Genomic DNA, 19,377 nt, shown 5'->3' on the forward strand with positions numbered 1-19,377 from the left:
ATCCGTTTTGATACAATGTTAAAGTTTTAGAGAGACGAGTCACGAATTCACCACTAATGGCATTAATCAATCATGCACTATGAGATTTTTATGCAAAAGACCTCAATTTAATTAAAAATAAAATCATTTGATATAAGTTATGATTTATTGTGTAAGATAGCCGACGTAGGATTTTATGTTTTTATTCAACAAAGTGACCAAATAAGCTCTTTACCACATAGGTTCTATGTCATGTGGCAATGTCACGTTGCATGGTGATACCTTCAATATCGCCAAAGCAGTTCTTTTGCGATAGTTATACCGTTGCACAGTAAACAGATACTACAAAACAGCGAGGCAATCATGCGTATATAATTGACTTGGCTACATTTCTAATTAGTCTGTACTTTCACAGCCAGTCCTTCGTACAATTGATATCATCATTAGATCCACGAAAAAGCCACGAAGGACAACACTTAATTAGCATTAATCTGGACCCAAGTTAATGGAAAAGGATCATCTCTGGATCATTTTCACCAAGTTCACAAAGACACACAATTCGGGTCTTTGAAATTTGATCAAACGGCTACAAACAGGAACCCACTTTAAAAGTTATAATAATTTTAGTTGTTATATCAAATTTTAAAGGCCCGGATTGTGTGCCTTGATGAACTTGGTGGAAAGGATTTGGAGAGGATCCTTTCCCCAAGTTAATTTAAGGATTTTCATAAACCACATCTTTTCAAGTAATATATGATTATGCACTCGCTGTAAGACAATCCACAAATCACTATGAGAATCAATTAACTTGGAAGCCAAGTCATTGACTCTTAAGTAATTCCATTTACAAAATAATTGATAACTCAAAATAAGTCTAACATTGGCGCCAAAAGTTCGTGGAAATAACGAAATACAACTTCATTCATCATCAGTTTAGATACAAAGTTACACATTTTACAATTTTAGTGAAAAAAAAAGAGGAAACAAAATACAAAAGAAAATAGAAAATTACAACTTGATCGAAATTACATGTGATAAGTTAGCATTCTTAGCTAGCTTGATCTCTCTCCCTGCATGAACCTTTTATTTCATTTTTTTCAACTTATATTATACACACTAGAAAATGTACCTTCAAATTTCTCAGTAAATTTTGACAAAGATGCCCTCACTTGGAATTTGCTGGTGAACCACGTAGAGAATGTAGTATCCGGAAGGCGCAAGATTTTTCGAAGGCGGCGTTGTCACTTGAACTTGATACGTTGTTGGCCCTACCTGTTGTACGTTCTCCGCAGCAAGAACCAACAGCCTTTGATTCATCGAGAATGAATGCGTGCTAAAAGGCGGCGCCACCATCGTCACCGATACTGAATTCTTTGTAAACGTACCCGTAAGAGAGAATTGAACGGCTAATTTTATTCCATAATGGATTTTGGCTTGGTTTCCAGGTGCAATGATTGTAGGACGCAAGTTCGCGTACTTAGCATCGAGATACTCAGGACTAAATGCTTCTAATCTCAGTTCTGTTGGGAAAAGCACATCGCTGCCAAACTGGTATTTATCGTGTGGGTTACTACCTCCAACAATCACTCTACCGTCACGTACCAATAATGCTGAGGAATGGTACATCCGTGGTATGGTGGTAGGGTTTTGTTGTTCGAACCGTGACCCGACTGCATTATCAGGTCGGTACACAACTGGGTTGAAAACCGGATTACGCCCGATTTCCCAACCTGCAACCCCAGATGATGCACCGTTAATGAGTAAAACAGTGCTGTCTGGGAGCAATAACATGTCACCCATGACTCTAGCTTGAGGCATAGTTTCAACAATCCACTGTGGATTAGGGTCTGTTATTTTGATCCGAGCACATGTGTTTAGAGCTTCCACAAAAGTACCCTTGTTTGCCTGGACAAAAGACCCTTTTGGAGCTCCACCGCAGACCAAAACTTCAGCCTCAACAGATGGAGCCATCAAGTTCTTCAATGGTAGCAATACGGCTGAACCCGTGCTGGGGTACGACCTCGGGTCGCCACCGGGTATTTGCGGGTAGGTTTTAACGACGACGTTCTTCACGTAGTCCAACAAAATAGCTCGATTGTTAGCGAAAACAAATAAGTTGCCGTCAGGGTTGAGAAAAACAAAAGGGTATAGATTGTTTTCTTGACCGGGGTCATTGGTCTGCGAAAGGAACGGCAAGCTGTAGACATTGCTTGTAGACGCTGTCTTTGGATAAAATTCATAGTTGAATTGCCCCCTGCCACCGATGATTATTTCGCGTCCATCAGGCAGAATATGATTAGTGGCGTACCAACGGCGAGCAGCTAAGCCGTCCACAATTTCCTTCCAATCACAACCCGTGCAGGGCGTGAAAACTCTAACGCGGCGCTCGCCGATGTTGTTGCCGCCGGTTTGGATTAAGTTTCCGTAGGCGTCCATTGAGCCGGAGGAGCACCAGACGTCGGATAAGACCGTGAGGGGGCGGACGGCATTGGTTTGGACGACGAACTCGGCGGAGTGGGCGGTGCAGTCGTTATTGACGCAGTTACCGTTGGGCAAGGACAAGTTGGATTTGCCGAAGTCGGTGCGGTCGTTTTTGAAGAGCTGCATGTGCATGGCGGAAATGCCAACGTTTTTCAGCACTTGCCATTTGCCACCCGCAGCGTGGGCCGTCAGAACAGAGAAATTGATTATTAACAACAGAAGTGAAAGATCAATGAGACTAATTGTCTTCATTCTTTCTTGGATTTTGCTTACGTGGTCCTTTTGAATCTCTTAATTGGTTGCTTTTAGCTTTGTGGGTCTGTCTCAACTCATTACCTGGAGCTCCTTAAATACTAGGGTTTCAGCTACCCATTCTATATTATATACAAGTGGGACCGACAAGTTGTCCGGTTAGTGAAAAGGACTGTTGTAGTTGAAGAGCAATTCACAATGGGAATGCTAACTAAGCTTACTAGCCAGGTCTTCTTCTTGTTTTTAATTTTATAATTATACTTGTTAAATGTTTATTCTTTCGTTGGTTGATCAATTTTATTTCGTTTTTTCTGGTACATATCTTAGGTATACCTAAGCTTATCGACTTATTCTTTCGTTGGGTTGATGAACTTTGTTTCGTCTTTCTAATTTCTAGTTCATATGCTAGGTACGTATAAAAAACAATTGATCAGTTTAATGCATACATATATTAATTAGAGACAAAATATGAAATGATTGCTTGTTTAGGTCAAAAATCGAAATAAGTCGTCAAGAGTGAAAACTATCTTTCGAACTCTAATTATTAACTTCTTAATTTTGAACTTAATTTCCAGTTGAATGATGTTATATATTTTGGTATATGAAAGATAAATTTTTGTGTATATACATTCATTTTTGGGAAGCAAACTTATCAATGTGTATTGCAGAAAGCTGCTCTTGTTAGGTTAATACTAAGATCAGAACAATAATATTAATTAGATTCTCGATCATGCATGGTTCTAATATTCCATTTGGTAGATATCCATTGCACTTCTCTTTATTTTCTGGACATTTGGTCTGTATTAATTGTACAATCTTGCATCCTAATAATAATGTAAAGGTTGTCCAATGCGTGTATGGCTGAGGGAGTTGACAAGGTGACGGCAATAAATATATTATATTCCAGTAACTAAATATAACGCTTGGTCAAACCTCCCTGCGATCAAAACTTTGCCATCTTATATATTCTCATCACTCTTAATTTTGATTAGACCAATCAGAAAGAGAAAATATTTCAATGGCACAAGTACATTACTAGCATTCAGTGTCCATGATATTATGATACAAAGATATGCATAAATTTTTGTGTTCAAGAGTCATATTATTGGTATAGTTTCAGAGAGACGGGCCAAATGGTTCAACACCGATGTTGTTCTTAACCTAACAACCTGTAGCCCAAAAGGTGTGTGAGATTTTATTCTAAAAGATCTCAGTGTAATTACGAATGGAACCATTTGTATATAAATGGTAATTTGTTTTGTCAAATCTCCGATGTGGGATTTCTACCATGCCCCCTTACATGTGATCACATATTTATGGGTCACACGTGAAGAGAACTTCCACATCGAGAAAGTAAAGACAAGCACGTTAATACTACACACTTAAACCACACCCAACAATGCTGTTTAGAAAGAATACAAACCCAATATTCGAGTTCAAACAAAATTCGCTCTAATACCATGTTGAAAAAGAATTTCACGGCAAATTGTGTACTTTATTGATACATTCTGAATGTATACAACTAGTTCTATTGTACAATAATGAATCTTGTAATTTAGGGATAAAATCAAGTATTTTCTTCAGTTCATTCGATATGACAGCCGAAAATTGGGTAGGTAAGAAGTAAAAATGAGTGTAGGGATAACATTACCTCTGAAAAACTTCCTACCTAAAATACATTGACTTTTTAATATATACTTATATCATCTAAATGGTTACCCTGACAGAAAAAGGCCATTCCTATATTCCCTAATATTTGACTTTAACAAAGACCTTCAACATACAAGCAAAAGCTTGAATATATATAAACGTGCAAAGAAAGAGGGTTTTGGCATAAACGGCCACCCATAATCGAATCGTATCTAAATAAAGAGGCTTTTGGTTTGAATATATATATATATATATATATATATATATATATGTATATGTATATGTATATGTGTGTGTGTGTGTAAATGTTGTCCTAATATATCGATGGGTCAATCTCTCTTCCTATATGGTCTGCACCTGTTGCAAATATTAAACAAGAGAAATGAAACCAGTTAATGGCAATGCATGGCATATCATTGCTGCCGACAATGCCGATCTAGGGTTTTTTTTGTATGTATATAGCTTGGGGCCGGCAGCTACTAGTTCCTAAAGCAGAGTCCGAGCCCTATGTCCTGTAACGTAAATTTATTTTATTTTAAAACCATGCAGCTGTAACTTGAACTAATTGACTCATAGGTGGATTTTCTGCCCTTCCATTTCCATACTCTTCTTATTCCCTTCTGTTTGCGTGGTCACGGTTAAATCATGTCAACATTTTTAATTATTTTTTTATAAAAATAATATAACATAAAGTAATAAGAATATAAAATGTTGATGTGGCTTAACCGTGACCACACAAAACGAAAGGGGATGGAAATAGTATGAAAATGGGAGGGCAGAGAATGCACCTCCAATTGAATTGATCAATCACATGACTTGAATGTATGGATCATCAATATTATATTTTATATTTAGCATCAGGTTATGATTATTAAGCAAATTATATATGATTAAATAAGAAAAGGAAACCGATTATCTAGTTTTCTTCTTGCAAGTTTTGTACAGATTTGTGTGCATAACGATTTCTTGAACTCAAATGTAAACTTTTTTTTAGCTTCACTTCATAATTATCTAGTTTCGGTATTCTTTGACAAATTCTCAGATTCATTTTCGAACATACTTATAGAGAAGCATATACGACAGCAAATGAAGGGCTAGTTTGGAGTTCCTGTGTTTTTTTTTTTCAAAATTGTTTTTGCTGTGCTATGAAAATAATCAACTATGAAAAAAATTGGTAATTGTTTGGTAAACTATAGTACTAAAAGTGTTTTTAGGAAGAAAAAAAAATGATAGGGGGTAGAACTATCAATATGAAAGTTTTATTAATTGGTACTATTCATTTTCCTACAGAAAAAAAGTGCAAGCATGTGTAGGGTTGTTTATGCTTTCTGCTGTTTTGGACACACGAACTTAGAAAAAAAAAACACTTTGGTTTCATGAACCAAACACAATTAAGACTCCAACTTTTTTAAGAAGCTGCTTTTAAAAACATTTAAGTAACCCCAAACCATCCCTAAATATATACATATATCTAAAGCTAGTTGCATGCTAGCTTTACACGGTGGCTCGAATCAGTTCAAATATCTCTTTCGCAAAACAGATAAATATAGTGTGAGCATGTTCTACACATTGTTTAGGTCCCTAGCTATAGCTTTAAACAAAGCATCTTCTGCTTAACGAAAACAATGTTTTACATGACATTTACGTTTTCTACAAAAAAAAGGATATGGTTATCAAAGTTTCTGAGTAAAATTATATAAATTCATTAAAAAAAAAACATGAGAAAGTCAAATCATGATCCATTAATTAATTCTTCACTGTTATTAGATGAGATATTCCTTAATTAGTTTATTCTCATGATTATATATGCATATATACGGTTGAGGAAGATCAATCAGAATGTCTTATGGATACGCGTATAAATTCTTCCAATAAGTTTATAATGTACGGTTGGTCACGCACATAAATTCTTCCAATAAGTTTATAATGTACTTCATTCTGATCTTATATTCTCACAATAATTGAAAATCGATCTGGCTAGTTTTGACATTATCATCTCAATTCTTAAATGGTTGGGGCGTGCAAAATAAAAAAGGCACGTCTCAGTATTTTACAATATATATCCACCATACACCATCTTTGCAACATTCTGTGTGTGAAAATTCTTAGTGCCCTTTATTTTCTAGTTTTGGTCGAAGAATATTGTTAGTTCGAGAGCATCGTGAAAGTTTCCTCACTTATTATATCTGGAATTTGAATAAAACTCTTAATTCATGAATCTGAAGAATGATTAGCAGCCATGCGTGCTTGCAAGGAGACAAAACCACCAAACTGTACGAGTCAAACCTTTGATTCATGAACTTAGAAGCACCATAGGCAAAGGGAATAAACCTTTTTTCTTACCACCAGGAGACAAAACCGTTGCTGGTGGAGAGACAAAAATATAATGCAAGAAATATTATTTGATGAGGACTCCGAATTTTAAACGCTTTTAAAATGACCTACCTTAATTATCTAGTTTCAATATTGATGTACCAATCAATAGTGTTTGAAGTTCTCACTCCTTGTTTAGCCTAATCAATACGTACGTGCAAAGACTTTCTTGACAAGAATTGGCAATGCGAATTTGTATTTACAGAGAGAAGAGAATTAAGTTTTGTTTCATACTCTTGAGAATGCTCCCCTGTCTTTATCCAGGAATGTTGCTGTTTATAATGTTTTGGTTTGTTGAGTTTAGTCCAGCCACTCAAACCGAAGAAATAATAATAATTAAAGATATTGATGTACTAATTAATAAATAAAACATTTCCAAATATATAATTTAGACGTACTTTATATATTTTTTTCCACTTTGATAACCAGGACCATAGACGTCCAATCTTCTCAGCTCAGCAAGCATCTTTTTCACAAGTAAAATAAGAAGAAGGATAAGAAGGTTTTAGAGATTAACTAGAAGTTAGGTAGGCACTCTGTTTCCATACACAAGTCACAAGCAACAATGTTCAACTTGATGAAGTAATTGACATTAATTAATTACTAGATAAGAACAGCAGATTCCAATTAAACGTGTTTGAAATTGCATCCAATATGCATGACTTGTTCATATGGAGTTTCTCTGAATGACGGTTTCTTAACGGCATTTTTTGACTGTTAACTCAAATACTTGAAAACGACCCATAAACAACTTGTGATTCCGTAGAACAAAATTATAAGCTTTTCTTTCGCTCTTTTTAGTTCTAAAGAAACTTGTGCCTACCTCTGACTCCAAATTTGAAATCATTTCCATGAAATACACTAGTTTAGGGTCAAAATAGAGGATAAGAGTCGAACTTTCACAACTCAGTTGCGTATGTAGATTAGGGTCAGTTGGCCAACACAAGGTGCACACCTTCCTACCAACCCTTTTGAATTCCTTCCTGTCAAAGTATTTCAGAATATCACATTCTAAAAATAAACAGAAAATATATTTCGATTAAAGGCAGTAGTTGTAATTGAATGCATGATGGTTTCTTTATGAATTATCTTGTAATTATGCTTAATTTAAACATATCTCCATTTTCTCCAACGTAATCATCCTTAAAACGATTTAAGGAGCGAATCAGCTAATAGACAAGAACTTTGTTATAGGATATTATCATATACGGAAGGAAACTGATTGAATGAACTTTCTAACTGATGGGTTTTTAATTATTGGGCAATTCGATTTTTCCATCAAAGATCTGAAAGCTACTCCTCCATGCCAACATTAACATCAACATTGCAATTCTGCAACTTGATTACCAAAAGTGGGACAAGTTTTTTCCAGGCAAACCATATCTGTTCATCTAGGATGTTACAAGTTAACAAACCGAGCTAGCTAGACTGGATCTTAACTAATGGGGCAACCTGATGCATCATTAAACACTAGGTCGTGTTTTCGAGTGGAAGAAATCCAACCCGAATTTTAAAGTTTTTGGGTGCCTTGTGGAAGGAGGACTTAATAGAGATCTCAAAGCCTTGCTTGTTTCGTTATTTGAGTTCTAAAATCCACATAGTTTATGTACCAAAAAGAAACGATGGCGCATGATTTCAAATTTCACAAGCTCAGAAATAATGCAGCCATCTAATTCGAGAGGACTGACTCGTGTCGCACACGTTAGTAGTAATCGCTAATTAGGTAATAAATTGTTGTTTATAAACACTTCCTCTCTGAAATATTGCAGCGACAAAATCGAAATCTGTTAGTTCAACTTCAACATCCGAGAAACACCTCTAATGTTCAGAGGCTGGAGTTGTAAAACATCTAGTAATACAAACTTACAAAATTTTGTCTAAGTTACCATGTAATGATCCAAACTATACAGCAAAAAGAAACAAAATACAAAAGAAAATTGAAGGTGCAACTTGCAAATACCAAAAAATTTGCAAGTAATATATTATCCAATAGTGCCTGATAAGTTTTATTTCTTGATGTCAATTATTATTCCTAAGTTTTGTTAAGGAATTGGTTTTAAAAGAGCCTCATTACTTCTATTTTCCCAATTTCAGCCGATATGCACACTTAGAAGGGTTTTGAAGATAAATCGACTTTTCAGAGGAATTTTTATGCAAAGCCAACTGGAAGAGAGAGCTAAGAGATTGAGAATCATTGTGCTCAAATTTCATAATTTCATACAAAGCCAAATGTTCTAGTTTACTAAGACAATCTCGCGGAAGTTGATTGTGTTAGGAATGTTGGTACAAGCCAAAGACAAGGCTTGATGGATACAAGAAAGTATGACACACACTTTCTATCACTTTAAACTTCACTCACAATGTGTAGTGGAACACTCTCACTCTCACTCTTGGAGTGGAACTCTAGCTTTGGACTTGATCCTTTGCTACTCACACTTGGTTCTTAATTGGTTACTTCACTACAACATCACACCCATATTTATAGGTGAGAGTTTGGCATTCTACTAGTTTCTAATGTATTATTCAAACATCTACCATAGATAATTCTAGACTAGCCACAAAATTGTAGCTTCTAGATCTTTCCATTTGCAACCAAGGAAGCTAGTACTCTCTAGCTTCTTCCATCAACTTAATAACATGCTAGAATTGTCTAGCATGCTCTAGCCACCTCACTTGCTTACTAGAATAATCTAGAACATTGATCATGGGTTGGATCATATACCAACAAATTGATTGCCTTCAGGATTGTGTACTTGCTCGAATGAAGATTTGAAAACTTTCCCAATTTTTCCTAGTTAATGTTCCATACCTGGAAAGCTAACAAAAAGAGTTACTAGTTACCTTGTTGAAATTTTCTAGAAGATGGAACGATCCCAAATCAAGCCTGCAAGTCAGATTACGTGTTTCCCAAGCTAAGAATATGATTCTTTCCTAGTTTGTGTTCTTTTTGTTTAGGTCTTTGTTTCATTTTAGGAGTTTTTATTGTACTTTTTAGAGTTAGAATTGTGTTGTTTTAATATAAATAAGGTGCCTTATGCCCTCTTTACATTGCCTCCATACACATACAATTTTTGTTTGACGGAGAAGAAGAGCTTGAGATGTGCATCACCATGGATTTTGAGTTATATCTTCCTTTTATTTTTATCTCTTGTTGTAACTAAGCAATTTTGCTAGGGCATGGTGAAACCTATAATATGATGATCTATTCTTCCTACTTTGTCTCTCTTTCGATTTCCAATTTTAGTTTTAAATAACACATCCATCGTTTACCTTTTGATTCATTTTGTTTAGTTTACCTTTTAATCACCGTCAATCCATCGTTCGTTTTTAAATTAATCTTGTTTACTCGGCTTTTAAGGCAATTTCTATGAGATCAATCTTGTATTTGCCCTTGCTTTACTACTTTTGATTTTGTGCCCTTGTGAGTACTTAGTAGCGTGCGATTGATCTATTTTGTAAGTAGGCAAAAGTTCAACATAACTTAAATACAACTTTATTCATCAGTTTAAACACAAGCTTTACAATTTCGGTAAATAAGAAACAAACTACAAAAGAAATTGAAAGTACAACTTGCAAATTGTGATCGAAATTACATCTGACAAGTTAGCACTCTTAGCTAGCTTGATCTGTGTATATGAACATTTTCTTTTTCAACTGATAACCATTTATGTTTCTTCATTTTGGAAATGAAATGTAACTTCAAGGTTCTCAGTAAATATGAACAAAGATGCCCTCGCTTGGTATTTGCTGATGAACCACATACAAATTGTAATATCCGGAAGGCGCAAGATTTACTGAAGGCGGTGTCGTCACTTGAGCTTGATACGTTGTTGGCCCTACCTTTTGTACGTTCTCTGCACCAAGAACCAACAACCTTTGATTCATGGAGAACGAATGTGTGCTAAAAGGCGGCGCCACCATCTTCACCAACACTGAATTCATTGCTAGTGTCCCCGTAAGCGAGAACTGAACGGTCAATTTTCTTCCGTAATGGATTTTGGCTTGGTTTAGGGGATTGATGATTGTAGGACGCAAATCCGCATACTTGGCGTCGAGATACCCAGGACTAAATGCCTCCAATCTAAATTCTGTTGGAAAAAGCACGTTGCTGCCAAATTGGTACTTATCGTGGGGGTTACTACCTCCAACGATCACTCTACCATCGCGTACCAATAATGCTGAGAATGGTACATCCGCGGTATGGTGGTGGGGTTTTGTTGTTCGAACCTTGACCCAAATGCATTATCTGGTCGGTACACAACTGGGTTGAGAACGGGGTTACGACCAATTTCCCAACCTGCAACCCCAGACGATGCACCGTTGATAAGTAAAACAGTGCTGTCTGGGAGCAATAACATGTCACCCATGACTCTAGCTTGAGGCATAGTTTCAACAATCCACTGTGGATTAGGGTCGGTTATTTTGATCCGAGCACATGTGTTTAGAACATCCACAAAAGTACCCTTATTAGCCTGGACAAAAGATCCTTTTGGAGCTCCACCACAAACCAAAACCTCAGCCTCAACAGACGGAGCCGTCAAGTTTTTTAACGGCAGCAACACGGCTGAACCCGCGCTAGGGTAACACCTCGGGTCGCCGCCGGGTATTTGCGGGTAGGTTTTAACGATGACGTTCTTCACGTAATCCAACAAAATAGCTCGATTGTTCGCGAAAATAAATAAGTTGCCATTGTTAGAGTATAGTGTTTTAACATTGTGAGGCCTCAAATTGAAACATTTTCTTCTTGACAAAGGAATTTCACATCAATTATCTTGTCCCTATACCCCTGAACAAAATGGGGTAGCTGAGAGGAAGCATAGACATATCATTGACACCACTATCACACTACTACAAACAGCCAAGTTGCCACATCAGCTCTGGTCTTATGCCTGTCAAACAGCCACCTATCTCATCAATAGAATGCCTACTGCTGTACTTCATAACAAATCTCCTTTTGAGATCCTATTTGGGACATATCCAATGCTTACACATCTTCGAATTTTTGGATGTGCTTGTTTTCCCCTCCTCAAACCCTATAATAGTACCAAATTACAAGCAAAAACCACAAAGTGTGTGTTTCTTGGGTATGCCACAAAATATAAAGGTTATCTGTGCTATCATGTGTCTACAAAGAAAGTGTTTGTTTCTAGGCATGTTATCTTTGATGAACAACATTTTCCCTACACAGATTTATTGACTGCATCTTCCAACACAGTTTCACCTGCACATAGAGTTGTCTGTCCATCTCCTAGTTTCAATTGTCATGTACCTGTAGTTACTTCAGAAAATAGAATTGTCTCATTTATCCCAGCATCACCTCATCAACCTTCTGCCTTGGATTTACCTGAAGTCTCTCCAAGTTCTCAGTCCATTACTGCTCCAATCCACGTCTCTTCTCAGATCCCTGTGGTACCTGACATCAGTTCCAATTCTGCATCAGAAATACCTGATTTTAATCCTGATACTCTGCCAGTAGTTTTGCCCATTCCTCCACTTAATTTGCATCCTATGCAAACCCGAAGCAAAAGTGGGATTTTTAAAAAGAAGGCTCTCTTAGCCAGTGTTCAGGATTCTGGGGGAACTGATCTCTCCTTGGTTGAACCATCTAGTTATAAGTCTGCCATCAAAGTACTTGTGTGGTTAGCAGCCATGAAAGAAGAAGTTAATGCTTTACATGCTCAAGGCACTTGGAGTCTAGTTCACTTACCAGCACACAAGAACCTGGTTGGATGTAAATGGATTTTCAAGATTAAGAAACACTCAGATGGGTCTATTGCCAGACACAAAGCCCGGTTAGTTGCTAAGGGCTTCAGTCAAGAACCTGGATTGGATTATGGGGAGACTTTTAGCCCTGTAGTGAAACCTACTACAGTACGGTTAGTTCTTGCTCTTGCTGCTCAGTTTAATTGGTCTCTTCGTCAGTTGGATGTGAAAAATGCATTCTTGCATGGACTTCTACAAGAGGAGGTCTACATGTCTCAACCTCTAGGTTTTGAAGATCCAAATCATCATTCTCTCGTGTGTAAGCTGCATAAATCTCTCTATGGTCTCAAGCAGGCTCCTCGGGCCTGGAATGACCGCTTTACTCAGTTTCTTCCTTCTTTGGGATTTGAGACCACATATTCTGACTTATCTCTGTTTGTTAAGCATGTTGGTCATGAAATTGTGGTGTTGCTTCTCTATGTGGATGACATCATTATAACTGGCAATGCTTCTGGTGCAATTACACAGGTTATTAGTGCTCTCACCACTGAGTTTGATATCAAGGACTTAGGCTTACTCCACTATTTCTTAGGGATTCAAATCACTAAGACTGCAAATGGTTTGTTCCTCTCACAAACCAAATATGTTGAGGATTTGTTGGTTAAATCTGAAATGATTGATGCCAAACCGTGTGATACCCCGTGTCTTCCTTACAACAGGTTACTCAAGGAGGATGGGGAACCCTATTCCAATCCTACATTGTATCGAAGTCTTGTAGGAGCTCTTCAATACTTGACTTTCATACGGCCTGACATTGTTTTTTCTGTGCACCAAGTGTGTCAGTTCATGCAGAATCTAATGGTGTCTCATTTTACTGCGGTTAAACGCATATTACGATATCTGAAGGGCACAATGCAGTGTGGTATATCATATACTACAGGAGATTTGCAGTTGAAGGCTTTTAGTGATGCTGATTGGGCAGGGGACCCTAATGACAGGAGATCTACTACTGGTTTGGTGGTCTTTTTGGGTAATAATCCGATTTCCTGGTCATCTAAAAAGCAACAAACTGTTTCTCGATCCTCAACCGAAGCTGAATACCGAGCTTTATCGTTTACATCCGCTGAGTTGGATTGGATCAAACAGTTGTTAGTTTTTCTGCACATTCCCTTACCTAGTGTGCCTGTCCTCTTTTGTGACAATCTGTCAGCCATTGCCTTGTCTTTCAACCCTGTTCAGCATCAAAAGACCAAACACATCGAAGTCGACGTGCATTTTGTTCGAGAAAGGGTCTCACAGAAACAATTATCAGTGCAATTTGTGTCTTCTCAAGAGCAGTTTGCCGATATTCTTACCAAGGGCTTGAGTGGTCCTCTTTTCCGAACTCATTGCCGCAATCTCATGCTTGGTTCATCAAAGCATGATCTTGAGGGGGATGTTAGAGTATAGTGTTTTAACATTGTGACACTTGTCACAATCTTACAATAGTTAGTTAGTTAGCTGTTATATGTAACAGTATATATATAAGAACTCATCATGTAATTACTTACTCATTAAGAAATATAACAGATTGTTCTTCTCTCTCTAGCTTCTCTCTAGTCTCTCTTTCTTTCTCCTCTGTTCTTGATTCAATATACAAGATTACAGTATATGTACAATCATTTGATATAGCTTAACAGCCATCAGGGTTGAGAAAAACAAAAGGGTATAGATTGTTTTCTTGGCCGGCGTCATTGGTCTGCGAAAGGAACGGCAAGCTGTAGACATTGCTTGTAGAGTCGGTCTTCGGATAAAATTCATAGTTGAATTGTCCCCGGCCGCCGATGATAATCTCGCGTCCATCGGGCAGAACATGATTGGTGGTGTACCAACGGCGAACCGCCAAGCCGTCCACAACCTCCGTCCAATCACAACCCGTGCAGGGTTGGAAAACTCTAACGCGGCGTTCTCCACTATTGAAGCCACCGGTTTGGATTAAGTTTCCATTGGGGGCCATGGAGCCGGAGGAGCACCAGACGTCGGATAAGACTGTAAGGGGGCGGAACGCTTTGGTCTGGACGACGAACTCGGCAGAGTGGGCGGTGCAGTCATTGTTGACGCAATTACCGTTTGGCAAGGACAAGTTGGATGTGCCGAAGTCTGTGCGGTCGAACAGGACGATGCGGTCATTTTTTAAGAGCTGCATGTGCATGGCAGAAACGCCAATGGTTGCCAACACTTGCCAATTGCCACCGGCAGCGTGGGCCGTCCGAGAGAACCCATGAAATATTATTAACAACAGAAATGAAGGAATAAGACTAGTAAATGGCTTCATTCTTTCTTGGATTTTGCTTACTTAAATTGTGCTTCAGCTGTGATTAATAAGCTATAGCTCTGTGGTTCTGTCTGTCTCAAGTCTCGACCTGGCCCTCCTTAAATACTAGGGTTTTCGAGCTACCCACATGTTAAGTTCGTCCTAATTAATTAACTAAATGAATACACATACACACACACAATATATATATATACACACCAGAACGACATTAGGTTCCTATCATGAAAATTGATATAAATCGGAAGGGCCTCTTGATCGTGCAATGAACTAATTAATAAGTGAGGGAGTGCTCCTCTAATCAACAAGTATATGTCATTAATTAGCACTATATTGAGTTGTATTATTTTCGATGATGGATAAGTAAGATGAATGAAACTTGGTATATATCTAATCCAGTATTTTATTCAAGAGTAAGTTAAGATTTTTTAAATTCGACTCTCGTGGTATAATAACGAGTTTGATGCTAAATTATAGCTTTGCCCATTAATTGTTGATATTACAGTATTCTCTTAAGTCTCTTGACATTTGGTCTAATATTAATTGTAAAATCTTGCGAGGTTCCAATTCCTCTATGGTTGAGGTAGTTAACAGAACATGATGGATAATGACATCTTACATTCCATTAATATAGCGCCCTGTTCTGGTCATACCTTGCTCCCCAACCCTGAATCATTGAGGTATTTTCCTAGATGTTTCAGTGTAATTAGGTATTGTATACATTATAAGTTGTAATTTGGCTTCTCAAATTATCGATCAGGGATTCTCAACAATATGGCATGAATTATTCCTTCCAACACTATGACATGATCTGATAAATTGAAGGTAGATAATGAGGGTACTACTTGTTAATATTACAACCACTAATTAATTTGTTCGATACGTATGAATAGATTGAAGCTAGGTCCCAGTTAGCCACTCGACTATCATCCATCGTATTTTAAAACCTTGTTTGCAACAAATGAAGTCATGATCTTTTAAGGTTTATTATATTGACACCCCACATATTGTCGAATAAACTCTACATCCTTAATACACCCCCGCATTTGCTTTTTCAATTAAAAAGTATCTTAGTACATCTCACATACTTCTCCATAATACTCTCACATCTCATATTCTCAACATACAACTTACATTTTCTACATACAACCACATACTCTATAAACCCCACATTCTCTATACATCCACGTATACACGGTCATGCTGAGAAAGTTCATATACAGTTATGCCTTTCTTATAACCATCGGGATATTGTGGCAGTGGCACCAAAACTTAACGCTTTACATCACTAAACATCTAAGAGCATTAAATGTCTAGCAAACTAATGAATATTATTTGATAAGAATGATACATACCTCAAGATCAAAATTATTTAAAATTGTTGATTAGTACCGGTAGTTCCAAGATTCAGGAAGAGAAAGGGATAATTATACACCCCAAAACCAAAATTATTTGAAATGTTGAATAGTAGCGGTAGTGAAAAGATCAAAATTATTTAAAATTGTTGATTAGTAGCAGTATTGGCAAAATCATACACCTCAAAATCATTAAATGTCAAGCAAACTGATAATTATAATACTTTTATAAGTTTAATGATACAGTAAAAGGAATGGGTAAGGAGGGATGGGCATATACGAAAGTGAAGTGAAGGTTTCAGAGGTTGGGGTGTGTGTGTTAGATAATGAAGAGGCAACATTCAGAAAAAGAAAGAGAAGGCTCAAGGCTCAGTTCAACAGGGTTGTCGACACATAGTAAAAGCAGGCTTGAATAATTATTTTATGTGAAGTTTTAATGTGAAGTTTCTGAAACATCAATTTTGTATTCCATTTGTCAAAAATAATTTTTCTCAATCAATATGTTTGTAGTTTTGTTGGTTAGGAATTTTTTTTTCCAATAATAGAGGGTGGAGATATTTTGATTGTTGAAGAAGATAAATAATACGTTAAAAGTGATTTTGCGTGTATTTTGGAAATTTCGCTTTTTATTTAAAACCTAATAAGGTCGAAATTGTCATTGCATAGCAGTGTGCAAAAGCCATTTAATATTAAATTTTAACTTAGTGTGCATTCAACATTATGTAGGGTGCTAATTAAAAAAGCATCTTTTAATTCTATATTTGTTATTAAGTGAGATATTCCTTAAGTGTACTTGGATAATTATGTATACGGTTGATGGGGCTCATTCAGAATGTCTTTGATACGGTTGGTTTAGACAGATACATTCTTCAACTAAATATATAATGTATTTCTGATCTTGTTCTTGCAATGATTGGTAAATTGATCAACTCAAATTGTCGGGCCGTGGAAAATAGAAAAAATACAGCACGCCTTGCTACTCAACAATTTACACCATGCGTATTCGTATATGTATTTTATATATATTGTTGACATGCGATATTCCTTAATTAGTTCTATATATTTTTATGTTTTGGTCCAAGAATATTATTAGTGAAAGTTTCCTCACATATATATACTCGTTCTTGTGGTCAACATTTGTTTATTTTTATTGTTTGCCAATCATATTTTCTTGTTTGTGTTCGTAGTATTCGAAAGGACTAAAAATTTATTTTGGATGGAGTTGCTTACAAAAGAGCTAAAAATGCTTTTTGACAACTGCTAATGATTATGATATTTACGTTTGACAAAAAAAGCTTTAAAGTGTTTATGAATCATAATATAAGTGCTTAACCCTTAATTAATTTCCATGTAAACAATATTATATGAGTTTAAATCTTCAACGCTTATTTTGTATGTGGTCTCTCTGTGAATTTTATCACTTATTGACACATATTAAGTTTATAACAACATAGTTAAAGAGGGTTAAGTTTATAGACACATGTCAATCAACGATAAAGACTAAGTCACACACTAAATAAATGCAGAAAGTTTGAACTCGTGTGAAATTATCCATACAAATTAAATTAAGCTCTTATTATTCCATGAACCTGCAAAAATTATGTTCGTTGATCTTCTTCACTTCATCCAATCCGATGGCTAAAAATTAGAAGGGTGTGTGGATATCATAACTTTGAATGAATTAAAAGTGCATCGGAGAGAAAACAGGTATGCGGAGATCATTTTCCTTAGGCCGACGATGGGAAGCATATAGTAGGGGAACGGGAAGGAATTCACACAAGAAATAATAAGCTACCTGCTCAGTTGCAATTATCATCAAAACAGGTACTGTTGATATATATGTTGTTAGAAGTTTTTGTCAAAATATACAAGAGCTGCCCCTCTCAGCCTTCGCAACACCAAACAGCCGCTCGCTGCATTGACACACTCCCGATAGAGTGGAAGGTTACACCAGCAGCCCTGAGAATTCGATTCCTCACTTGGCTGCAAGAAGTTGAAATTCCGAAAGTTGCCTGGAGGTCCAAGTCCAGGCAGCCCCTTTTAACAAACCATTCCGAAAATTGCTTACAGACAATCATGGCAGCCATGATCAGAGGACGCTCGAAACCTTTGGAATGTATTCTTTGTAAGACATATATGTGCATATGTATGTCCCAATATCACCAATCATAAGTTAGCCAATTGAATTATCAGAAACCAAGAACAAAATATATAGATCAAGCATGCTTATGAGAATTAAACATGGAAACTTGCATAACAACTGACCTGCAGAACCTGAGATCAAAGACGACGCCATTGCAGCTCTACGAATATGTTTAATCTTCTCCTCTTTCTCAAAGCACAAGTACTCCCCGAACAATAGGTATTCGGAACAAATATCAAAATGAGCCGTTCTTTGCAAGAGCAGTGACTAAACATATATATAGCAGTGTTCCAAGTATTCTCCTATTAGAATTTGTATGGAACTCAAACAGCTAAGCCATATCACAATATGAATCAATTAGACTCCTGATACTGAGTCATATCCCATATAGAATTGGTATACCACACTCTCTCATAATTCTATAACAAATAGGATTTACCAAAAGCTTATTAACAGGACTTTTCCAAACAAAGATTTATACAATCCGGCTCTAAATTGTTAGTCTCATACTCATACTCTTACATTCTCCCACTTGAGTATGAAATATGACTAACAGCCTTATAAATCATGGAAGTGATCACTAAGTCCAAGTTAATAAAACGCTCATTATCACATACAACCTTACCTAAGCATTTTAAAGCATGGAACTGATGAGTTTCTTCTGTCCATTACAGAATTAACCCAGCAATCACAACATACCCAATCTGCAATTTGTAAACATGTGAACTAAAATTTGCAGTAATGTCAAAACACATTACTCCCACTCATATAAGCCAATCTTGACACAATAAGGCCATGAGCACAGTTGATAACTAAAATTTATCAATACCAACAGTATAATCAATAGTCCCGAAAGTATGCTTCAACAAAATCACAAAATGATTTTCTAGCAAACCAAACTATCTCATATATAAAATTTGTTTTCTAGTACAAGTTAATCCCATATGGAAAAACTAAAAAAACCCTTTATTGAAAATAGCTAACAATAATAGCTAACAATAAACTACCTGAAAAGATTAAACTCAACCAAAATAAAACTAACTCAGCTTGCAGAACCGCAACTTCAATATCAATGCAGAGCAACGAAATATCAAACAACAACCTTTATGATTCACTCCCACTTGTCAAAA

At 36.6% G+C, this 19,377-nt stretch overlaps 1 protein-coding gene and 1 pseudogene across 1 annotated transcript; both read right to left on the bottom strand.

The window, feature by feature from the left end:
- Positions 1–872: 872 nt before the first annotated feature.
- LOC126631629 (aldehyde oxidase GLOX1-like) lies at positions 873–2,772 on the bottom strand. Its single transcript, XM_050301751.1, has one exon. The coding sequence runs from the start codon at positions 2,710–2,712 to the stop codon at positions 1,120–1,122; it is 1,593 nt and encodes a 530-aa protein (XP_050157708.1). The 5' UTR covers positions 2,713–2,772; the 3' UTR covers positions 873–1,119.
- Positions 2,773–10,212: 7,440 nt separating this feature from the next.
- Positions 10,213–14,808, bottom strand: LOC126633532 (aldehyde oxidase GLOX1-like; annotated as a pseudogene).
- Positions 14,809–19,377: the final 4,569 nt, after the last annotated feature.

Source organism: Malus sylvestris, chromosome 8, assembly GCF_916048215.2.
Source record: "Malus sylvestris chromosome 8, drMalSylv7.2, whole genome shotgun sequence".
NCBI lineage: Eukaryota > Viridiplantae > Streptophyta > Magnoliopsida > Rosales > Rosaceae > Malus > Malus sylvestris.